Genomic DNA, 25,994 nt, shown 5'->3' on the forward strand with positions numbered 1-25,994 from the left:
GTTTGTTGATTTGCTGAAGTTATAACCTCTAAATCAGACATGGCACCTGTTTTTGCTTTGAGTTCTCCTCTCCTTGGTGCATATAACCTGATTTCCAACTCATTTCTTACAAATCCATGACCTTAGCAAATCCACGACCTTAGCAGTCTCCCCCCACTTACAGTGTTTGAAGCGCAAACAGTCTGAGAACCGCTTATTTTCCTGACTGTTGAGGCATCCACTTCAAATGCTTGTTTTCTCAGGATGTTATTGCTACAGTTCTCCCCCAAACCCTGGCAGTCCAAATATGGATGATGACTCAGATACACAGAAGCACCAAGGTATAGAGCTCCTATCACATGACGTTTTTAATCATGACTAAACAGCCCAGGTTGCAGAAAGAAAGTTTTGGCAGTTTTCAGCTCCCTTGCAAAGGAAATATACAGTTACAAATAGAAATAAAGACATTAAAAACATTCTTGCAAAGATTACGCACTGGATGTTTTTGCTAACAAGCTCTTCCACTTCCCATTTACATCATGTTACTATGATCAGTTAATTTATAGGTCTATATTGAAGATGTGACATAACTTGTTCCAATCAAATTAATTCCCTGGCATGTTTTTCCTCATGTCAAACAATTTACAAATATTGGCATTTATTCAGAGGCAAGGGAAAATGCATAATCCCATTGTTACAGGACAAAGACAAGAACATCTGTAGCTGTTATGACCAGATCAAATTTGAGTTCAATAATGGGGGAAAGTTGCTGCCTCAAGAGAGGAAGTCCACGGCAGGAACTACCTAGGCTCAAGGGAAATTAATGGGCAGACAGAAAGGTAACTCACACAAAATCATACTTTAATACCTTATGACCACTCTCATATTCCTCACATGAGGACCTCAGCTCCACACATTACTTTTTTCTTCCATGACCTACCACACACTCCCATGCCTGGGACTCTGCTTCCATGATCCCAACCGCACTGCCCATCTCTGTGAAGCTGGGAGTCTGGTTCAATCTCTTATCCCACCTCACTAAAGGTGCATTCCTTGCAGGTCCCTGTTCACTCACTCAGAAACAGGAGTGAACATCTCCTTGCTGGTGGAGTTCCTGCAGCACATGCTGAATCAGAACCACAACTGCACAGCTGTGGAAGGGACTGTACCCCACCTGCTAGGCAGGCACTCCTAAATATGTGGCTGCCCTTGGTCTAGAATAGTTGGGAAAATACTGAGAAATATGGAATTATTTTATACTTTTTAAAGTCATCTTCCTAGGTAAGGATGATGCTGTACAGGAGAAGATGAGATCATGCAGTGACAGCACAAGTTCCAAGTGTTAAACTGCAGCACAGATGCATGGAAAGTGGAAACACTGTAGAGACTTCACTGCATCTTGCACTGGAATTTCACTCCTAATTGCTATCTACATTTGTGTGTTTGTGAAAGAGAGTCGACAACTTCTGAGCACACAACCCAGCACAAAGTCAGGGAGAGTCTGCTTGCTGCTTTCACTTCCATTTTTGTCTCCTTCCTTCCACAGCTGCAGACACAAGGAAGGCTACTGGGAGCAATCAATACCCTCACCCCACTCTCAGGCCGCAGTATGAAGTCATCTTTCACATGTAGCCCTTGCACCTCTAGTTGCACAGATCAGTAAGTGCCTCTGAGCTGGAGCAAGCAGCTGCACAAAGATATTTACAGTTGGCTGGTGGTAACTGCCTGATGGCTCAGATTAGCACCTCCACAGAAGGGCAGGATCTGGAGCTGCTTCTGTGAGATCCTTCTCAATGACTGGCATACCACCAAAAGTAAGAGTGCCAGAATTAGGAAACCACTGATACAGAGAAATAATTTTTAAAATATGTATATAAAATCCTGTTATCATGTTGTATTGAATGAAACACAGCCCCCAACACAAACATGACCAAAAGTTACACTCTGCAACTTCATGACATCATTTTTGGTCCATTTAAATGTGAAACGTCTCTGAAATATATTTTGCATTCAGTTCTAGCCTTAAGCACTTGTAAAGCAGGTTGTCCAGAGAAGCTCACACTGCAGCCAAATGCAGGCCTCAAATCAAGTATTCAAGCGAGTTACAAAAACATTTTGAACTAGTATCAGGCAGTATGTATCAGGTGAATCATTTCCTTTTTTCTTACTGTAGGACTAGAATTACAAAAATAACTATATCTCTCAACTACCATTCCACTCGAGTCCTTACACTGTGAAGTGTAATACACAGTACGTTCATCCCAGGTCTTTCCTCTTCACTCTTCTTGTTTGAGGAGTATGTTCTTTTCCAAACTCTGTGAAGCCCCCTTTAGCCAAAGAGGGGGTTGAGGAATTAACAAAAATGAGTTTGAGGATTTCAGCACAGCCTGTAGTGGATCCCTACCCAGTGTGATGTTGCTGACTGCCTTTGACTGTGAGAAATGAAACAAACCCAACAGGCACTTCAGCCATTCAGGACTGTCATGTGAGCATGAGATAACTTCATTGAGTGCATTTATAAGTTACACATCAATTTTAAACCACAATGCCTATTGAAATAACTAATTAAGACTGTCTTCTCTGAGGAGCTTTATTTTATTCATACTGTTTGCTGTATCTTAATATTTGTATTCTATAACAGAAAGTGTATAAAAGCTTAAGATACAGCCCGTGGCCCAGCAATATTGTCCCTTTCAAAGTCTGTCTTGCCTTAATTACTAGAGTGTGCCCATAATTTTAAAAGCACATAGGACAGTATATTCCTGACTCTATAGGTTTTGGGACAAAAGACCTCCTTCTTCCCAAAAGAGTAAGAGTATGTTCATAACACCTTTCCGAGGAGTAGTGATTTGCTATATCCAAAAAGAAGCTTTTACAAAGTGATGACAAAAAGTAATTTCTAAGGATCTTCCTTGTCTGAAATCTGTTACTGTGTTAAATCTAAGCTGATGTTTCTTTGCACATCCGCTGATTTATGAAGATACTTAAGGCTATGCATACAAAGAGTGTTTACCTGCCCAAGTTGCATAGAAATTACATCCGGCTAAAATTATCTCCCAACTGTTAGCTCAGCATGTGTCCATCTAGGCATTTATAACATTTATCACTGTCCTTGTCTTCAGTACCATGGTACTAGGAAAACAAATCCCAGAGACACAATCTGGCTTTTTAAAAAGTTTTGGAGGGTTCCAGCCTGACTTTAGCACTTCCTCCAGGTCAGAACCGAAGTAATGTAGTGAAAGGTAGAGGTGTAAAATATGCATGGAAGATTCCTGCTCTCAGTGCTGTCAACCACATAACTTTCAGAGACAGAAAAAATCAAGGGGAAGAAGGGTCAAAACCAAGGGAAAGATTCTGTACATTTTACGTAGGCCATCTTAGAATAATGCTTGACAAATAACTGGTGCTGGAAAATTATTATTCCAGGTTTAAACCAGACAACGTACAACAGAGCATACCTTGATTGTGGCTCTAGGGCTGGAAATTACCTTTTCAAATTGTTTGCCTTCCATTCCCTAGACTGGTCTCCACTATAGAATAACATACAGAGGACCATATCGCTCTTTCCATTTTACCCATTTACATATTCCCTTGAAAACAATCAGTTGGGTGGATACAGCTGTAAAATAGACAGCAGTGGGAAATCAGCTTTCTAAAGTGCTGTATGCAATCATCAGATGTGGGAGGTGTGAAAAGGTATGGTTACAAGCAAAGTGGTGGTGAATACACAATTCTACATAATGATGCTTCCATACCATTTATCTGTCTCTCCATGTTATTTACGTATCTCTGCAATTTCTCTCTCACGGGGAATGCATCAGTAAGTAGAGCTGCTTCTCATTCTTGACCAACAAAAGGTTTAGCTGGGGGTGTGTGACTATCTTCTGTGAACATATGGGTACTTTACTGACCAGTCTAAGCACTTGAGTATGGAGGAAATACAAGCTACCCATCAGCATCTCTTTTTTGCTAGATTCATACAGGAATGGCCATCTGACAGTTGGTTTCTGTTCCTGCAAATTTGCTTTCCAATAAGACTGAATCCCTGTCACACTTGTGGTCTATGCTGGCTACTGGCTTCTTGAGACTTTTATATATCACCAGCTTCCACCACTGCCCTGATGTATTTCTTAACAATGGCAAATTGTTTAATTACCTATTCCTGATGCAGGGCTGAAAAAAGATCGGTGTATGTTGAGGAGTTCTTTTTTTTCTTTGTACAGAGTATATCAGATAACAGCACTTTCACCTTGCCCTTGGACAGAATGTAAATATTTAGCACTGAAAAATAAACGGTAACGTCAAATTAACAAATTGTTGTACTACAGTGGCACTGGAAGAAGCCCAAGTTCCATCTATCCGTCTGCAGCATTAGCAGCAGGAAAAACAGACTTTCAGGGCTACCTGGACAACAGCATGGGGAAACTACACTGTTAAATATATAATACAATTTAATGTCTCAGCTGGACAATGTGATACCAAAGTTGTTTTTCCACAGTCTTTTGTCCTTACTCTGTTTTGGTGACTCCAGTTTGAGAATTACAAATAGAGCAGGGTGGAGGCAAAAGGGAATAATCCAAGTGTCAGGGAATCTTAACTGTGAAATAAAAAAAAGGAAAAAATAGAAGAGAGACTTCAAAGCAGAAACAAGTTACTAGACCTTGAACCACAGATGTTATGAGAACTATTACAAGTCTGTCAAGTAGCAATTAGACGTCTTTGTAAGAATATTAAAGGCAGGTATCTTCACTTCTGAGAAGGATCTGTAAAGGGGAAATCAGAGAAACCTTCTAGTTTATGGAGTACTCTCTACTGCACTTCAGTTACCTATTTCCTGTTTATTTCCACTTGAAAAATCACATCCCAGAAACATAATGTAATTTTTTAAAACTTGTATTTATGACCATTCCATTTAAAATGTTTTGTTGAAAAAACACAAAAAACAAATGGAATGCTGTAAACAGATTTAAGTCAGCCACAAAAAACACTCTGACAGATGTTAGCATCTGTGAACATGGATCTTTTATGACAGTCCTTTCCAATCTGGGCTCTTTTCAAGTAAGACAACCTCCAGGGTTTTTTTGATGTTGTTTATTTCAGTATGCTTTATAAAATTTAAGATAGGTTTTTTGGACCAGAAGGGTGACTTTTCAATATATTAGTCTACCTACTTGGAATGCTAGTTGCAGCACTTGACACTCAAGTTTTAGTTGTGCATGCTGCCAGACAGGTTAACCCGTCAACTAGATTTGTGTTAAGATAAACAGTAAAGATCATTAGATGAAGAAAAAGAGGAAAGAAGGAAATCCAACTTTGAAATGAATTAGTTTTACAGGATTACCACTTGCCAGTAAAACTGTTTTACACAGAATTACGTAGAAACAGACTACTCAGAAACTTGCAACAACTTGCTAGATCATAATGAATCCCAGCAACTGACTATCATGTTTCTAGGGGCCTGCTCAGAAAGAGAAATGTGACTTTCCCCACACTTCTATTTCTTCCAGCCACTCAAACAAAACCTCCGTTCTTCTAAATATTTTGCTCCCCCAAGGGTCCTGCTTGCATGGTAGCAGGCCTTTCCACGTCTCTAAGATCTGGCAAATTGAAAACAAAATAAAGAGCAAAACCAAAAGAACTGTTGATGACTAGAGTATAGAGGCAGATCACATTATTTTTTAAAGTAAATGTACTGTCTTTCCTCTGTTCTTGGAATAGAAAGCGCTAACATTCAGGTAGGAAGTAGGTCAAAACATATGCCAAGAGAAGCAAATGGAAAACTTCTCTAGTCACCCACAAAGATTTTAAAATGTGGATTCACAGCTATAGCTAGCATTGCTTTATGTTAGCAGTGGTTAATTTTTCCTTCTTAAGAAACAACACCCTTTTCTGTCCAGCCTCCTCACCCAAATCTTTTGAGCACTCTGACCAGTTTAACTGCCTAATAGTCCTAAAAATGTGTCTATTTTAGTTTCACCAACTACCACACAACCAGTCCTGTCCTTTAAGGCATAAAACTGACCAGCTCTATTTTTTACTGAACTCACGTGGCCTGTTCAAAACAAACAGATACTGGCAAGAGCAAAATCCAAATTATACACTGCTTTATCCCAGGAACACAAAGTACAAGGCCGACGCAGTGAGTCAGACACCTCAGTGCCAGTGAGCTCAGGTTGACAGGAGTCTCTTTGGGATCCTCATACGCATAAGCCAGGCCTTTTTCAAAAAGAGTCAAAATAATCCGGTTTAGAAAAACATGTGTTGTGTCATTAGCAAAAGTATCTCTCTCATCAGAAGGGAAAAGGCAGCAAAAAGTATGCCAGGAATGCTGGAAATGGCCAGACAGTCACGGCAAGTCATATTTTTTTTCTCCCCCGCCTGAAACTCCTTCAGCATGAAAAGTCCATTTGCAAGAGCAGCTAATTATGGGGGGAAAGGCAAATGATTCAACAATGAGGCAGTGAACATGGGACCAATTTATGTACAACAGAAGTTAGAGAACTTCTCTGTAATGACTTCTCAGTGTCCTCAGCAATTGCTTTACATACTTCAGATAAACAGACTTAAACCCCTCAGACATATCCATCTGTCTATCAGTAAAAGGCCGTATTCTACATATGTGTATTTATGAACAATAAAAGCTAGATGCATATAGGCATTACCATAATTTCTATTCTTTACCAGTGCTAGTTTTAACCAATTAAATGAAACCATTTCTTTACAATGAAAATAGAGGTTCCTCCTACAATTGGCCAGTCTCTTTCTAGAAACTGGATGCCTTGAACAAAATGCATCACTTCCACTGATCCACATTTAATTTCACGCCTTTTTCCAGCTTACTGTGTTTTTTATGCTTCCCTATGGCAACAACATCTTATTGTGGAGTGCTACAAAACATATACAATAAAACAGGCTGTCTAAAATACAAATCAATTAACTATTCATCTACCTCGATATCTAATTAGAAACTTTTGTTCACAAAACATTGAATTATCTAGCTCATCTTGTCTCATAAAATACGAACGTTGCTTTCCAGGCAGTGTTACTTTATAAAAATAAGTTTACAAAGAAAAAAAAGAGAGGTTTTTTTTTAATTACAAAAGAATGAGCAATCAAGTTGGTTCAAAGGACTGCCAGAGGGCGTTGGACCATTTTGCTCACTATCAGGTGACAGACAGAGACATTTTTGATAGAGGAGAAAATTATCATGTGGATGCTTATCAGCCATGGAAATAGCAGCTGATAAAGCAGTATGAGGTGTTTTCCATTCCTCAGTCTTTAAGTGTTCGTTCTCTTCTTTGCAGAAGAGAAAGTGGGTTGATTTTTCTCTTTGGGATCCAAAAGACAGATGATAACTGCAAATGACAACCACCAAGCTCTTTTTTGAGCTACCACCAAGCTCTTTTGAGCTGGGACATCTATAAAATTTGAGGAACTTCTAAGAGTCCAGTTTAACAACTGCCTGTGAGAATACCTAGCTACAGCATATACTCAGAAGCAACAGACTCTCAACTTTTATTTTATTTATATTTCAAACATGATATAAGAAGTGCAAGCTGAGATTTCTGTTTTCTTTTACCCCATTCCTGTGATGGGTGTGGGCTCAGGCAGGTTAACTACTTCTAATTGTGTGATTGCAAGTTAGCTATACTTTTGGTTAAAAGTCAGAAAGGAAATACAGAGACGGTATGATTTGATCTCTACTAGAATTCATGTAAAAATCAGCTTGAATAATATCCTCAAAATCACATACTGATGTGGGGCTGCTAAAGTATTTTTCCTCTCACTTTTAAAAAAATAAATATTATAGCAAGAGTTAATTAATTATAAAGCAATGAGTTCACACAACAACATGTGCTCATTACTTTTTTTAAAAAATAATGTAAGTTAAGATCAATATAACTATTCTATGTAAAGGAGCTTTTAAAAAAACATTGGGGAAAAGGCTGTTGATAATTACTTTCCTGTGGGTGATGACTGAGCTTGCATTTTAGGAAAGAACAATCTTCCTAAATTCCTCCTGGACAGATTTTATTGATCAATAATTGTTGTATATTTTCCAGTGGCTTACAAGGCAGTAAGAACTGGGAGAACTGCAGTATTTCAAAAGCTCAGGACGAAGGACCTGTGAGCATGCTACTACTCACCAGCAGGGTGGCTTAGAGGAACTCAAATTCATCAAACCTTGAAGAATCCTTTCAAAGCATATTGCAAATTACATCTGGAGAGTTCTCAATGGGACCTTTCAAACTAATTTCCCATCTCCATTCAGGTCCTGAATTCTGCAAGAAGATAGATCTCCTAATGTCCTGAAAGGCTGAATTTAGAAGCTTTATATAAGTTCTGCCACTGTAACTCACTTCACTAAGCTTCCTGAGTGAAAACAAAATTGAGTGTATCTTACCTTTTAAAATTTTAAGCCAGCATGAACCAAAAATTAGTGCAAAACCAAGAAGGAAATTCAATAATAGACACAGTGATCTCAGATCCAGAATTGCTGAGAAAGACTTTGAAATCAGTCTGTGGTCTCAAACCTCGAGGATCATAAAACGTGAAGGCAAGGATTCATCAGTACCACTCAGAAGGGAAAACTTTGTCTCGCGTATCTTTTGTACTTAAGAAAACAAAGTCCCATTCTTGATTCCCTACACCAAAACCAGACCAGTGTTAGGATGCAAAGACTAAAACAGGAGAGGCTAAAACCACTGGTCTAAAGCTGTAAACTCCATGGGTTTTGTGTATAAGATTTCCTCATTGGTGTTAATGTTTTGACACCAGATCACTTCTTACTGCAGAGCAGCTGAACTGCTGTGACCTCCAGCTTTCCAGAAGTCAACAGGAGCTTTTTCCAGTGGCTTCACAATGGAAGTTTGCATATATGCAGCTATGTTTCTCTAATGGCACCTGTGCAAAATTCCCATTTTAGAAAAGCCTTTTGTTTATCTTTCCACATATTCCTCTTGTTTCAAAAGACCACTCTGTGAGCCTAACTGACTAGCAGAGCATATTGCAGACTGAAATAGGTAAATGGGAAGTAACAGTTATTCTGTAAAGCTCAAGAAACACTGCAAGATGTCTATGATCATCACTGGTTTACATTAACTTCCCATTAATTTTCAATCTTCCTGTCATTCTGTTGATGACATGAGCTGACAGATCCTTCCCTCCTCTGGGGAGGACTACTTCTGTGTCCCACTATACCTATTAAAAAACTACACCACCTCCATCAAGAGTCCTGTGCCTTGCTGAGTGTGCTTATTCCCTGCAAGCGGATGACCAAGAATGACATTTCCAAACTATGTCCTCTTCAGTTTCTCATATATCACAGCCTCAACAAGAAAATTCCCATGCATCTTATTACTCACCTAACATTTGGTGGATCTGAATTTATGATTGGTGTTGTACAAAGAGGCTTGTTTCCTTCAACGTGGCTTCTGTAACCTCTTGCAGGCAAACAGTACACCCTTTGGATAACCACTTGTACCTGTGATTCTCTCCATCCCACTGCTCCCTGGCTTTCCACCATTTCAAGCAGAGAATCATTAACAGCACTCCGTGCTAAGGGATGCTGTTTCGAATCACAGTTGTTATGGATTTGCAGACCACAGGCAACCTGGTGAAAGAAAACCCATAAATAGAAGCATTTCACAGGACCTTGAAACAATGTAGTGTTAAAGAATAAAACTTCAGCCTGAAAAATCACTGCAAGAAGTGCAAAATTAGTTTCAAAATACTGCACCTAAACTAATTTACAAACTAATGGCCAGTATTTATTATGGATTTTTAACGAAACACTCAAGAGACTTGAGCACACAGTACTCTCCTGTATTAATATGGTCTAAATATATAGGCCTCTTCCCAGCACGAGCCAAACTTTTAGTTTCACAGTGAAACCTGATTTTATAAAAAGCTGGGTGCCAAGAGAGGTTTTCATATTATTACAGACTGTGCCATAAGTATTATCCATCAGTAGAGAAGGAGAATTTGCAGTATTTAAAAGAAAACTGTGGTACAGCACTACCCCTAGTCTGCAAAGTGGTTGCAATAAAACTTGTCTATTGAGTTTTAAATGAAGTGGTTTTGTTTGTTAGGAACCATGAGGGGAACAAGTAATATGCTCTGGTTTTGGAGTAGGACAGTGTAACCTTTTTTATAAGGTAGAGTTGAAGCACCAACTATTAAGATTTGATTTATGTAACTTTTTAATTCCTAGGCCTATAATGGATATTATATAAAAGCAAATACAAAATGGTGACACTCAGTCTCGTTCATCAAAATTGTAGGGCCAAAATTCTCAAATATTAAGAACTATTTTGGGTAGCCAATAGAAAGCCTTTATATGAGCCTTACTTTCAGAAAGTGCTGGGACACACTATCAGAAAACCAGATCCCTTAAAATGCCTCAGCTTGTACAACCACAGCTATAGACATGCACAGTCAGTAGTCATTTTAATACAAAGTCAAAATAGGAAAGAAAACAAACTGAAAGGGTGGGAAAAGTAGGTGGTGTTTCCAACTGATGCTCTAAAGAAAGAGAAATGAGAAATTAGGAAATGAGTTAAGAAATAGGGGTGCAAAAATGGAATGTTTGTTTTCAATAATATCTTGAGTGAGTTTGCAGAAAACAGATTTTATTTCAAATAAACCTTAGCTATTCAGCTATAAAGAATGAGAGAAAAATCAATGAAAAACCAAGCTACAATTACTATTTAGCACAGTAGTGAGACCAGCAAAATAACCTCACTGCAGTTCAACATCTAGATGGGCCAAAAGCCTCCGTTAAGAAAATATTATTAAAATAAACACTGAGTATTATTCAGTCTTGGCTAAATGAAAGAGGAAACTGAACAGGTCAGTAATTTAGAATTTTTGGTTCTGTTATGATTTCCAAACATCTGCTCACCAACTTCTCACCAAGTGCTAAACGGTGAACCAAATGGACCTTACCTGATTATCTGAAGATTCCTGGTGTAACTCATCATCAAGGTCATTTAGTCTGAACGTCTGTGCCAAAGATATAATATTCTTCCTAATAAGCATCTTTGTAAGACCATATGTCTTCTCTCTTGTTTCTGAATGTTCAGTGAATAGCACCTTCTGACTAAAATACGTATTCATGATAACAGGAACATCTGCATTTCCCAGAAGCAGTTTTTGCCTGGAAAAAAACAATCCATTACAAGTTAAACTACCGATAAGCACTGTTTTAAAACGTGTGTTGTATTTCTCTCCCCCTTTTTCTACAGTTACAACTAAAATACTCAAAGGTGTGTTATCCAAATTGCAGATAACCCACCCCATTGATATATTCAGCTTGGAACAGCCCTATTAGCTCAAGCATAGCCCTGGGCGAGTGGAGCTCCACTGCATCCAGGGACAATTTACACCTGGAAGCTTGCTGAGCCCTGTGAATGAACCCCATCTGGATTCACACAAACGCTGTTCGGTACCTCCACGCTGCCAGTGCCGAACCAAGAGCATCAGGAACACCTGCATACAGTTACTAAGGTAAAAGCCAAGAATGAAAGATTAATCCTGCTCTGTGTTAATTCATGCTTCCCACTGACCCCAATTCATTCTCACTGCAGCCAGCAGCAAGCTGTTCCTCCCGCTCTTTCTCCTCTCTTTTTCTAAAAGCAAAATCTTATGCTTTTCCTACGATATGCCATATATTATTTTGCCTGTGTGTTTGCTGCTGTCATAAATGTGCTCTCCAAGACCCATTTTTAGTTTCTAGTGCCAATGTAAATTCCCAAACAACTTCACATGCAGTAATTTCTCACCTAGCAGATTAAGGTAATGGCTGCAGAATCTCTAAATACACAATAATTTGATGCCAAAGCACTTCTCGATATGGGGATTTTTTCACATGCTAGAATCACAATCATACATTTAGAAATACAATTTTTATACTCACAGGATACAAATTTAATGAAGTCAGCTAACAAAAACAATCAGTAATCTCATTTTCTAGACACCATCAAAACAGAAACAAAATTCACTTAGTGACTTTATTGCAGGCTGTGTTTTTCTACCATTAGATTTTTATCGCTTGGGAGTAAAACAAGGCCTCCTGCCTTGGCAGCAAAGCTAAACTGACCTGAGTTCAGAAGTAACCTCAGGACTTCAGTCTCTAGACTGCTCAACAGCCGTATTACGGAGGTGAAGGAAGTTTTCAAATCTATGACACTGTTTGTCAAAACGCAGCCACACAAAGTTGAAAAGCAAACCAAACCAAACCACTCAAAAATACTTATTTCTGATCTCAGTCCGTACAAGATCTTGACCATGGGCTGTTTTATAACAGAATCCTTCATTCTCTGGAGAGCAGATAGCTAAATGGAAATGAATGCATTCTTATTTTCAAAGGCATAGGAAGAGTTGCAGGAAGTTATTAAATATAATTCTGGTTTTTTATAATTAGAAAATAATGCAACAGGAAGATGAATTCTGCCTTTAGAAAAAAGTAGTGTGTTAAAACTAAGCTTTCAACTTAAAACTATGACTCATACACATAAATTATAAAAAAGATGTATGGCTTCTATCTGTGAACACTCACGGAAGTTATGATTTGAAACAGAAAATTCTTGAAAAAGTACAGCATAAAACTAAGTACCACGCTTCACCGCGATGCCTTACTGCCATCTGTGAGCTCTTCAGATCTAAGCAAGCAATAGTTCATCCCTAAAGGACACTGAGTCCCTTGAATCCACATGAATTTGCTAACAAAGGTCCCCGTTAAGAAGAGCATGACAGTTGCTCACAAGGCTGCCAAATTGACATTGCCTGATAATTTTCTGCGTTACAGGATTAAAACTGAGGAATTAGCTTGTTCAGCAAAACCAAGACATCTCTGATTTTAGGAGATTTTTAAACTGTCCCTTTTTTCTAAATTAAAAAAAAAAAAAAAAAGGGTAAAAAGTTTGCTACAGATCTCAGAACAGTTTGGGCTGTCTTTATATGCAGATACGGAATGAAAATTTTAGCACCTACTTTCTTGAGACGTCTGTGTTCAGACCCAAAGTAAACAGGAAATCTCTCTGAACACGGGACTGTTACGTCACTAATGTTAGAAGAATGTTTGCTTGATCTAAATCATCTCATTCTCTAAAAAAATACTGACGTTAGTAGCAAATCATTCGCAGAACTCTGAGGTTTATGGTTTTATTTTTATTTTCCTGTGCAGATATGTGATCAGCTTTTTTTTTTTTTTTTAAGGCAGGTAGGTTTTACTGATACCCAAATTACATGTACCATGGTTTTGCTATGTCTATGCATTCCATGCCTCAAGTACTTTTACCAAGAGCTGTCTCGGCTCAGTTTTTATCATACACGAATAATGCATAAATTAATGGCTACATGGCATTTCCACAAAGCTAAAAAAGGACATTATACACTTTCGGGAGAAGGCCTCTACTTCTTACTTGCAATTAGTTCACTAAAACCACTCATTTTTTTGTTTCGTTTTAATCATTTGGTTTAGACCTGCAAATGTTCAAATGAATGATTTGTTCTAGACCTGCATAGGTGTCCACAGACTTAGCAATAACTCTTCAGCTAGGTCAGAGTAATAATCACAGTAGTCTATTAAAATCTGTCCTATTTCTCAATGGATTAATTCCTCCCAATAGGAAATGAAAAGGATCAGCAATAAATAGAAATAAAAACCAACTGAAATGAAAGAAATAAGAAAAAAGTTTGCAATAAGCTCACTATTTTGTGTACAGGTGGATTTCTAAATGGAAATATTTTCTATTTTTATATACAGATACATATAAATAATATATATAATAATGTATATTTGCTATATATAATATATAAATATATTATATTTATTATTCCCAAGTTTATATATATAGTCTTCAATATTAAGAATTATTAATATAATATTAATTAATTGAATGAAAACTCTGTCCTTTTTCAGAAATTCTTCCTAGTATTGCTCAGCTCAAACAAGCTCTGCAGGATGGTAATTTTGATCATCATCATCATGGCAGAAAACTCTACATTGCCATTGTATATTGCTCATACTGTTCACTTTACAACAAAGGCAAACCGTGCCTTAATTCTTTATGTCTGCTTGAAAGATACAGGCTAGGGCAAAGAAAGCCTATAAAGCTGCAACAGTTGGGGAAAAACAAAATCCCTTCCCCAAGCAATCCCTGTGGTCCTGAGCTGTATGTGTTGCCTCTGTGCCTGAGACACCATAACTGATCACCTCAACCTTCTGTATCTGTTCCAGCTGCAGATTGCCTACAGTCAGGAGTAGCCCTATCCTAAGAGGATACAGAGTACACTCCGTAGCATCCTCTTAACAGATAAAGTGTTAAATGGGCATTTCAAGTCTTCTGTGACCTCTCTTAAATGTCTTCTTTTCTATCTGCTTCATTATATTTAAAAGTTTATTTTCAAAGAATGAGACATCATCTCATTCAGCAAATCACACAGAGACAATGGAAAGAAAACAAAGTTCACTACAGACTTAATAAATCCAAACCCCTCTCTTGTACTCTCTGATTTTCTTCTTGCTCAGGAAAGTATATTTAAATGTTGGATCAGAAGTTGACTTCCTTACTAACTGCCTTTAGAGGAAAGGTTGTTTGCAATGACCTGAAGTAGAGACTGTGAACTTTTTACACTACAGGGCATTTTTTTTCTGGTATGTAGACAATCAGCAGTTGCCGTAACTGGTCACATGCTAAAGGAACATGAGGCAATAATGTTATTTTTTTTCTTTTCCAACGACAGCTTGCTTCTCTCTCCAAGGATGTAGCTTGCTTTTTCTCCTCCTCCCTCCTATGATGAAATGGCTATCTGGCAGAGTAGAAGCAGAGGGTGTCCTTGCCTACTTCTCCATTAATCATGGTCTATCACCCTTTGAGATACAAAACACATGGTATAAAGTAGCTGAATTTTCAACTTGAGGCAGGGTCTTAACCCTGCTGCCAAACAGTCAGGAGGTTTGCACTGTGGTCTGCCCCGTGCAGCCCATCCACAGGCTCAGCCAGCGAGAAGTTGTGACTATGGCAGCAGCTAGCTCACAAACCACATGCTTCCGCTCAGTTCTGCTGACATCAAACAGTGGTGCTGGTTCATGAACTCGAGATGACTCTGGATCACTTCAAATTAGAGAACATATTTTTTTGTTTGCTCTCCCTGGGTATTTTATTGGGCTTTTTTTTCCTTTTCTTTTACAAAGTGTAAAATGCCTAGAGCATTTTTTTGAAGAGTACATTGCATTAACTGAACGCTCTAACATTTCAGCGACCTACAACATGCACTGTAATTATGAAACTGGCTGATTTCAAGTCTCAGGACAATGATTTCTGCATAAAGAAGGTTTAATGCCCACCAAGTAGAATACTAGTAGTACATGTGGGGGGATAAGAGCATGCCAGAGCCTTAAACTGTTGCCCAGAAGCATGAGGAATCAACTCCCTTAGGAACACCACACAGGGCCTATCCCAACTTCCTAGGAATCGCTTATTTTGCCTAATACAGAGGAAGTTGCTCATACTGCCTCTCACTTGGGGTTGTGTGCCATTTGCAGTGTTTTACTTGTGAAAAATTGTAATATGTCCAAGAATGTCTGAGTGCTAGAATAATAATTTTTTAAAAATCAAAATTTCCCAAGTCCAGACAGATCTCTGCCCACTTACCATCCAAGGATGATAACTATCTTCCTAATATGTAGCTCAAATCAAAAAGCCACTGGGAACAGATCGACCATCTGCCATGCCTAGAGATTGCCCAAACACAGAATTTTCATCCTTGAGTGAGTAATCTCACCACTTGCATGTGAGCCTCCATCAGCATCATTTACATCGCTTGAACAATCTGTATGAGTACTGTGTTTGCGAGCTCACACTTTAATAATGTAAAACTTCTTCCCTTGCCCCAACCTCAAAAACAGAAAACAAAAATCAGCTGGTATCTCCTTCTTTGAAATTATCTTATTCAAAGCAACAGATTACTGTGGGACACGTTCTCAAGGCTGATTGTACTGTTTTCTCCATGAAGAAATAGTATTAATCATCTAGACCAACGTCCAGACTCATATGTCAAATACAGAGTTCTCAACTGTGTCAGGTTTCCAAAGAAATGTAGCTTCAGCACCTCAGAACAGCTCTGCAGAAGATGTAACAATAAAAAGCTACTCAAGCTATGTCTAAAATGTCTGCTTTTAGAGTATGATGTGCTTAATTTGTGAATAACTAGATATTTGTTTGTTCCTCTACTGGGAAAATATTTTGCCTGTGCTCTCATTCCATGAATACAACACACAAAGAATACATAGCTATTAAATGTATATATCACTACAGCCCAATCTGTTACCATTTGACACTCAAGAAAAAGTAAACTCTAAGAGAATTAGTAGAACAACACAAGTAATGAAAAAAATCTTCTCAATTGCAGCATAAATTCTTTCTGCAAAATAATATTGTACTTTTCAACAAAATTACCTGTAAGCCTAAGAAATCACTCCAGCAAGAAACTATGGTACACAAAGCCAACGTTTTTATCACTATATCATTTTACTAATTTCAAAGTAATCATATAAACTAACCACTGGCTTGCCATAGCACTGCCTTTTGAAATGTGACACCCTGTAGCATGAAAAAAAGATGTATGGAAATTTTCACATTTAAGAAGAGCTCTGCTATAAAAAGCTTGTGGTTAACATCATGCACTATTATGTCACACACCCAGTGCTCTCACCTCTGCAGGGAGGTGCACCGCGTGCAAACTGGAGAGGATGTACATATGTTCTGATGTAGGAAAGCACAGATGGATATCAAAGCAAATCTCATTCAACTCCAGGAAATTACTGTAATACTAGGCTTTACCAGACTGGAAAGTAGGTAAGATTCTCAGACCTCTCCAGAAACCTGCTTTGGCTATGAAGAGAACACCTGAAATTTCTAGCATTCTGGATCACAATTTATCATGACAAGGCTTAACCTTTGGCACTACCAAACATAAAATTCCACTCAGACTGCTTACGTACAAACTACCATGAAAACAATCTGTTGAGCTCACTGGGGCAATACTTTTGAGAGAATTTGCTAAAAATCTACTGATGCTGAGATTTTTTTAATACCTAACATATAAATCAGGCACAAAACGATTTTTAAGAGATGTAAAGTTCTGTTGTTAAAAGAACTGCACACAATAAAGCATTAAACAAGAAAGTTGCTTCAAAACCAAACCAAACCAAAAACACTCCCCCCCCCCCCCCCCCCATGAGGGCGTTACAAGTAACCAGGGAGATATAAATATCGTGGTTATCTTTTCATAATCAAGATGTTATGAAAGAATTTCAATCTGTGTGTTTACCCCATATATCAACTTGTGTCTGACTAGCCATGAGCTCATTACTCAGACAACTTCTCTCTGGTCCCAGTGCTAAACTGCACGTAGGGTTTGAAGGATAGCTGGAGCCATGGGAAAGTCCAGGGATATGTCAGAGGGATTCTGAAAAGTGAAAAAAGGGAAGCAAGCAAGCTGCAAAGTGACATCATATTAGAACTTGCGGTGAGAGTTAAGAGATGAAAAGCAATGGCCGTACTAGTGTGAGATCAGAGGCCCATCTATCCCATACTCTAGCTTACAGCAGCAAACCACAGATGTTTGAGGAGGAAAACTATGAAAATAAAATCAAGCATCTAGTGAAAGTTCTCCAGAACACTCTCTAATAACTTCTAAAAACTTTCAGCTTAGGGACTTCCTAAGGCAGAAGTAGTATCTTTGTAGTTAACAGTCCCTGATAGACTTTTCTTCCAGGAACGTATGTGCCTGCTTTTTGACCATTTGTACATTTACAGCATCCACAACATCCTATAGCATCCACAGTGCTCTACAGTCCAATTACATGCATGTGAGAAACCACTTCCTTTTATTTCTTTTGATCTGTCACGTAGTGGTTACTTTGCTGCCCCTCACTTCTTGCTTTTAAGAGGTAGTGAACAATCATCCTTCTCAATGCACTTCCTAATACAGACCTTTATCACATCCTCTCCCAGCCACTGCTTTTTCAAGGTGAAATACCCTAGTCATCTTAGTCATTTCTCACAGGGAAGCTGCTCCATATCTCTCCTGTCACTCTTCTCTGGTATTTTTCCACTTCTGCTACATATTTTTGATATGGGAGACTGAAATTCCAACCTAAAAATGCACCATGAATTTCTACAGTGACATGATATTTCTGACTGCATTTCTAGTAAGTCTTACCATTTGATATATTTTTCTGATTATTAGATAAATACTAAGCTGACACATTAATGAAGGTATCAGAACACTAAAACCCATATTCCTAGATACTAACAATCCAGAGTCCATCCTTTTATACATGCACTTTGCATTTAGCTACTATTTCCTACTAAGAGAGATCAAATACTTCCTCCAGCCCTAGTTCTAGAGCACTCTATAGGAAGATGAACATATTCCCCTCTCCATAGGATTGTGAGGACCACAGTGTGCCATTGAAGAGGAAAGAAACCTGCATGGTATTCTGCTGTACAGAAGGTGTCCAATTCTTTATTTCCATTGTAGCACCGTGACACAATGGAGATTTGAGGCAACAGGTTACACCAACAACTCCTCTGCCTGTGGTGGAAAGGTAAGGAGTGTGGCCACTCTACCACTGTTACACAGCATCACCACTCCTGAGGTCTCAGAAGAAGATGCTTCTCAGGCCAGAAGAGCTCTGCAGTAATCACCCAAGCAGATGAGGGCCATGTGTTAGAGTGAAGAACTTGGGCTCAAAATTTCTGACCGATGCATGGAGAGTCAGAATATTTGGTTGGTTGCTTCAAGTTTGGAGGATTATCAGAGAAACTTTAAAAATAAATTCCATTTTAAAACATATTGTTCAATGTTTTGTAGAGATTATTAAGAACAATAGCCTGTTATCCCATAGAGCTTTGGCATTTGCTATTGGCAAAGACTCTTTACGAGTCCATGCTTGCATACGTGCTCGCAAGTGTCTTCACATGCACAGTAGCAAGAACAAATACCTATCCCTGAGCAAACTCTAGTATTCAGAAAGACAGCCCAATATATGCACATGCTTGACTGTATTGCAGTATTTTATTATTAAACCTAGGATTTAATAAAACCCAACACAACTACAAACCAACCAAAAAATTCCCATAGGACTTGTTCTTGTACTCCTCTCTTGTTCTGGTAAACATCTCTGGGCATTTGCTATAGTTTCTTGGCCAGGACATGGAACAAGACCAAATTCTGGTCTGGCTCGCTTCTTATACAGACAAATCCAGTACTATCAGCACATTAGTACACAGAGAGTAGCTGAAAGTAGCAATAGTTCTGGGTTCTCTGGTAACAAAACAAAGGGCATCACAAAAGGTAGCGAGACCTCGCTCAGTGCCACAGAGCACGACAGCAAAGCAGAAGACTCCCTCTGAGCAGGTCAAACTCTGCTTCAGCAAGAAGTTGGGCAGCAGCCTGGAGGTCTCAGTGAACAGTGCCAGGCGAAGGCAAATGGCTGGACACCTGGCACAGAGACCTGTCATGCAGAGCTGCAGAGGTCTTTAGGCAGGTTGTAGACCAAGTTTACCAGCACTGTGGTCCCCTTCAGCTTTACTGAGCTCATAAAAAGCCATTTTTTCCACTGTATTTGTGGCTATCATTGAAAATGTGTAACAAAGGTAAAAAGCAGGGTGGATAAAACAGATACCACAGAAAGCTGTTTTAGGCAAAGTCCTGCCTGCAGTAACCCACTCACCACAGTCATCAGTGAAAATCTAGCAACACTAGCAGCCAGAGTGAGAAATTTTAATGAAACGTTCTGGTGTAGACAGAGCCTGAGTGAAACTTTCTGTGCAAGCGAAGCCCAGTGGCTGAGCCTGCCATGGAAACGTTGTTCTTCTGTGATAAACAAAATACCTTTCTCCTTTTCAGAGTGGAAAACAGCCCTCAATAATGTACGTACTTTAAAGTTATCACTCACAAGAATTACTTTCAGAGCTTCATTTTGCTTGTATGAAATAGTACATATCTTCTCCATTAAATCACTATAGATGGATGCAATGGCATTGCTCTCTCACAGTCAAAACAAGGAAAAACCCTCTGAGAAATAACATTTAAATTCAACATTCTCCTTAATGTTGTCTTTTTTGTCTTTTTTTTGAACCAAGAGCAATCTTAATATTCCTGCATTTCTTTAAAGACATAATCATACAGAACAAGCTAAAACTTGTAATTCTAATACTTAAATCTTATACTGCTGGTCTCCAGGTCAGTGCTTATCTTTTGCCTTGTTTTATTTCACTGGGCAGTTACAATGACAATTAGCCACCAGATCACATCTGGGGGAATTTTCACACTATTATTACATGCCTGAATTTCTTTTTTGGATAAGAGGGCTGGTGACTCAGCAGAGCAGACGCAATAATGCAATGAGATGGATTGTTTTTTTGTGATCCCATTAGCCTTCAGAGGCTACACAGCTTCAGCATGTTCTAGGTTCACTTTTCTTTCAAAGAATATTTATTTCTACAAGGAAACAGGCTTTTCTGCTTCTGAGAAGAAAATTACAGAGGTATAGTGGAAAGATTAAAACTCTTACTATTTCAGAAAAAAAAGCACACACAGCTCTGCTTCTAAGTTTCTTCAAAATACTTCAACATCTACTAACCCAATAGGCCAAGTTCCCACAATTCTGTGTGTTGCACAGTAATATTAATACAGCTCCTTGAAACTAATTGTAAGCCAAGTTGAAAGAAGGGGCAAATCATTACAGAAATAAAACCTAAGAATGACTTTTTCGGAACGAGAATGAGATCTGTATTTTCCTAGAGGACCTAAAAAACCAGAATTGCAACCTGAGACATTGCTTGGAGCACTATCATAAACACAGTAAAACTTCTACAAGCCTGATACAAACACACCTACCAAAACAGGGGGCCATCAATAACCTTTAAAAACTGGGAAGAGTCCTGGCAGCAATGAGGTTGTGGCATACGGTCATACATGAAGGGCCGGTCCTTGGACAATCCACTTCAGCTAGAAAGCTCTGCAGAAGCAACATACTTCCAAGGGAAAGGAGCATTTTGGAATATGGGTATCTCTCACTATTGCACCCAGCCCTCCCCTGCCACAGAGAGCAGAAACAAAGCTGCTGGTGTTGTGGGAAAACACACTCATGAAAACATACAGATTTTGGAGAAAATAGGCGCAAAGAGACAGAAGGGAGAAGGTGTGCCATCATGGAAATCTTGGCCCTGGCAAAGCAAAAAACCCTGAAGTTTAAAGTGAGAATGACATTCCAGAACAATAGTAATATTAGGCAGTACAGAGAAATGTTCATATAAAGGGTGAAACAATACACACACATTTCCCAAGCAAATAACTGTAAACTAATCAGGGCTCAAATACATCCTGTATTGTTTAACAAAGGATGGCACCCCTATTCTCAGGCATGGAAGCTGCATACCAAGTTTCAGAAGCAGGGACTTTACGGCCAAAAAAACCCCTGAGAAATATGAACCTATAGAAGGACTGCTGACTGACTTCTTATAAAGGAATCATAATGAATTTTGGTTTTATTTTCCATACTTTTCACTCTATATGTACTTTCACTAAAATAACAGCAAATACAGTATCACTGTACAATATGCCAGACTACACTACATACAGGGTCAAACTGGCCCCTGTTTTTGAGTCGTCACATGCTATCACAGGCAAAACCAGGAGAAAAAAAATCTTTGACAAAGCAATCAGATTCCTGCAAAACTACCTGCCTTTCCCCCTGACTACTCCCACTACAACTTAAGTACTATTGGTAAGAAACCATCTTCTAACTCTAACAGAAATATGTTTGTGTCAGTTGATACTCACCCCTATATAAGCTGAAATCTTCATTTTTTTTCCCACTCTGGTAGTAAGACCCTTCCAGCTTGCTTATTTATTTGTTTTTTATTTAAGAGTATTTTAAGATTTAAGATTGGCTTCTCTTAGTCTTCTTTCCCAAGGAATGCATCCTGGTCTGCAGCCACCCTGCTAGGCCCTTCCTGCACAGCTCCTTGTGGTGCTGACACTCTGCAAGGGAGGAGCGAGCTTCACACTTGTATTCATGTGCAATTCAATGTGGACCTAAATAAAAATTATTCTATTGCTCTTGCATTACTAAACAGGACGTGGAAAAAATACATAAATGCATTAAAACGAGCATATTCTTGCTTTAAGTTGTGCAAGTAAATATATTTAGGATATTGTATTTTAACACATATTTATACACCCGTTTTAAAGCAAAGTTACTTGTGTTCTGTACTTTTTATCAGTTACTTAAAAAAAAAAAAAAAAAAGAGAGAAGCATACCTGAAACCAGCACAAAACTGTCTAGAACAAATACTGTTTGACAAGAAGTCTTTGGGCTGATTTCCTGTATGTAAATGTGCTCAGCTGAAAAAATGTCCCAGGCATGATTCCTGGACTACAATACAGGAAAAAAAGAGGAGTTCCCTGGCTTAGTTAACATCAGAGGGAAAACACAAGGGACTCATCAAGGGAAAAGAGGCCATTCCGTGACTAGTATGTCCGTGCACATACACACAAAAGTGCATGCACATGGCGTGTTCGATCCCTTCCTTTCCCTGTCTTCCCCTGCCCTGGTGCGTCGGGTGAATTGGCGCAACATCCCCTCAAGGGAACAGCTCTTGAAAGATCTGACACGGCATTTTTACATTCAACTGACTGCATGCAACATTCCTTTAAAAAAAAATATTATCTGTTTGCTTGCTTGAAGCGTCACAAAGATAATATTCACGTCTATGACCCTGACTGTCTCTGGTCAAGAGGCAGAGAGATTGTGCAGACTGCACTGCTTTTCCAGCACCCCTGGGACGCCCGCCAGAGAACAGCACTGCTGTCTCAGAGGAGAGGGACAGATCCCTCTGCCTTTGGCTAATGCTGTTAGCAGTCCCCCTGGATAACTGCTGAGAAGGTGAACAGCATGCATGGGAGACTTGCCTTCCACAGCCTTACACCTGTGAGACTGATGTACACAGCAAAAACAGCAGTGTCCTAAATTTGGGAAGAGAATATTACTTTTTTCTTTAAAGAACCTTACCCCCAGATCACTTGTGTTTCCATTTCTTCTTTATCACTGTTGTCCTCCAAATTCCTACATCACCACCCTCTTTAAGTGTCTGCCAAAACATTCATATCTGTTTTCTACATTGTAGTTACATGTACATGTGGGCTGAAAATCTTATAAAGAATCTTATTTAAACACAGCTTCATCGTTCAGATATTGTTTGGGCAACCAGCTGTACAGAGCCAAACAGCATTACAGAATCTCATTTCAAAACCTGATTAAACTACAGGAGAATTCATTTTAAAGTGAATCTAACTTACTGTCCCTACCATAAAAACTTGCCTAAGTGCATTTTAAAAGAAATGTTGTCAAGTGCAGAAATGCAACCTCTGCCCTTCGAAGTCCTTGAACTAAAGTTTGCTGAAGGCTGGCAGGTTAATCCAGGGGAGAATCTGTCTGTGTTTGCCCAGTCCTTCTATTCTCCCACCAACACGCACTCCTGGAGATAGGGTACCCAGATAGGCAGAATTATTATCTCATCTGATAGGGCTGGTCTGTTCATTACACCCACCACATTTTGCCTCCTTGCCAGTAAAGGCATAGTCTAACAGAAAAGCAGATTGTGAAAAGCAGTTAAACATTATGTGCATTTTTAGTATGTCTCAAGCTTATCCTGTCATGACAGTGTTCTGTGTAATACTTTTTGCTGCCACAGACCACAACCACAACTGATCACATAATGACAGTAATAAAGGTACAGCTGCATGGCTATGTATATGAGCATGCAAATCCCTAATTTTATAAACTCGTCACAGAACACAGGAGAGGCTTGAGATGCAAGTAGATTTCACTTTATTATAAACTTGTTCTGGGAGTGTAATTTTTATTTAAGTCTACTCTGTAAAGGTTAAAAAAAAAAAGTTTTTTAAAAAATTCAAGACCCTAATAAACCCAGGAGTGTCTGCCCAATAGAGAGCACCAAAAGACCACCCACAATAGCTCTGCATAAATGTAAACCCTCCTAACCCAAACCCTCCCCCTTTCACTTCAGAAGGTAGGTGGCCTTTACAGGGCACCCTGAGTGTCTGGCTCTGTCTGATCAGGAGAGCATACATTAGTTTAGAAAGCCTCTTGAAGTCATCCAGGGAGTTTCTCTTCTGTGCTTTCAGAGGGTATCTGGCTTAAGGACACACACTAAACACACTTCTGGCAGGTTAGCAATCATTCATACAGCTACCTTTTTCAGGTTCTTAAATCACCAGCCTAACAGCCATCAAACAAGTGCAAGATTGGTGTAAAGACCGCTGTGGCATTTTAATAACATTGTAATGGTAACAGGGTCCACAAGAAGGACAAAAGTCGCTGCAACTTTTTGAGTAGGCACAGACAGGAAAAAAAGGCTATGCTAGACCAAAAAACATAGGAAAATAATACTAAAAATTAGTAATTTGTGCAACATAATAAATAGCTGGTAAAATTTTAAGTAAACACTTTGCCTCTGTGCTCACTTGCATCATCTTTTCTGAGGCTGAGCCTTTACCATGCTCCCATTGCACCTAGTCTTAGACTGTATCAAGCCTGCTGCGCTTTCTGAAAGGGTAATAATACCTTTTCATTAGCATAACAGAAGACATACAGAGAGCACTGCAGGTGAGAAGATTCAAAAAAAAAAAAAATTCATCTAAACACAGACTCAGAATTGAATGCTGCCTTCTTTTTTTGTTTTGTTCTTGTTTTTTTTTCCTTCCCAAAAAGATTCTTGCGAGCTGTTTTGCTGTCTCTCAGTATTCCAACAACAAGTGAACATCACCCTGTGGTGCTGGATCTCAAAGGCAGAGTTATGATTAACAGTGTTACGATGAAGCGCCAGCTGAACAGGCGCAGACATGAAAACCGACTCTGTGTCCGAGAGCTTATGGTCCCACTTGGGATCCCCCAAGCGCTGAAATCTTTGCACTCTTCCCTTCTGAGCCAGGAAAAGGGGTGGCACTTCCAGAAAGAGCAGAACACAGTCATCCTTTGACAGCAAAAGGGCTTTAGACACTGAGACCTATGAGCACTGCCCCATTCCCCAGTCAAAGGACATAATTCAGCTCTATTCTGATACACGCACAGGAAACCTGTGCCTGGGAAATGCAGGTCAGAGACCTGGAGGACAAGGACTGTAGGTATCTGTAGCAATGGTATCTCATGCTCAATATGGAAAATATTCCAGAGACTGGCACGTTCTTCAAATAGTTTTCTGAAATAATAATTACCATTTAGATCAGTATAATTTACAATAACAAATAAAGTAAATAAATTCCCTTGCTATGTCCCTTAGCCTCACCTACTTACTTTGAAAATCAGTTCAACCAGTTTTACTTTCAGTGCTGCTTGCTGCCAGATTAAGGTTGCTACAGGGCACACATTATTTGATGAAAGCAATTCTATCTACTGGCATATACATATATGTTTGTTTTATGCCATGGAAATATCTCTGTGCTTTTCACAGAAACTGGATATAAAAGTAACACATGGAAAAAACAGTACCCTTGGATGCCCTCCTCCCAAACTGTAAACACAGCAAGAGACTTCTAATGTTTGTGTGAAAACACTTGCCCTAAGTGATAATACTGAGGGAAAAAAGGAAGTAATTTTGCTTACTCTCTGCCTTCAGGTGGCTCATTAAAAGAAGAGGATATGAGTCTCTCCTGAGAACTTTATGCTTAGGCTAACCATCTTTGGGGAAGGATCCTGGCAGCAAAAGAGTATAAACTCAATTTCTTGTTTTAATTTTGAATTTAATTTGTCAGCAAAACCAAAGTTCATAAAGAAGGCAAATTTTGACAAATTGCAACTGCCATGAGCTCTGCTAAGAGCAGGATGTAACATGAACACAATTCTTCAAGAGAACAAATTATAATCATTGCATCCAAACAAAAAATGCTTACGTTAATAAGTTTATTCTATAGTT

At 38.9% G+C, this 25,994-nt stretch overlaps 1 protein-coding gene across 5 annotated transcripts in view; it reads right to left on the reverse strand.

Moving 5' to 3' along the window:
* SPIDR (scaffold protein involved in DNA repair) overlaps nucleotides 1-25,994 on the reverse strand; it is a 205,464-nt gene that overhangs the window by 60,190 nt on the left and 119,280 nt on the right. For all 5 annotated transcript variants that reach the window (XR_012633106.1, XR_012633108.1, XR_012633107.1 and 2 more), the window contains exons 9-10: nucleotides 10,927-11,137; nucleotides 9,345-9,592 (exon numbers count right to left, since the gene is read on the reverse strand). Coding sequence is in view for 2 of the 5 variants with exons in the window: in XM_074898993.1 (XP_074755094.1) it covers nucleotides 9,345-9,592; nucleotides 10,927-11,137 (459 nt within the window). In the remaining 3 variants the exon portion in view is untranslated. The remainder of the gene's footprint in view (nucleotides 1-9,344; nucleotides 9,593-10,926; nucleotides 11,138-25,994) is intronic.

The sequence above is a fragment of the Athene noctua genome, chromosome 2 (genome assembly GCF_965140245.1).
Source record: "Athene noctua chromosome 2, bAthNoc1.hap1.1, whole genome shotgun sequence".
In the NCBI taxonomy this organism is placed as follows: Eukaryota; Metazoa; Chordata; class Aves; order Strigiformes; family Strigidae; genus Athene; species Athene noctua.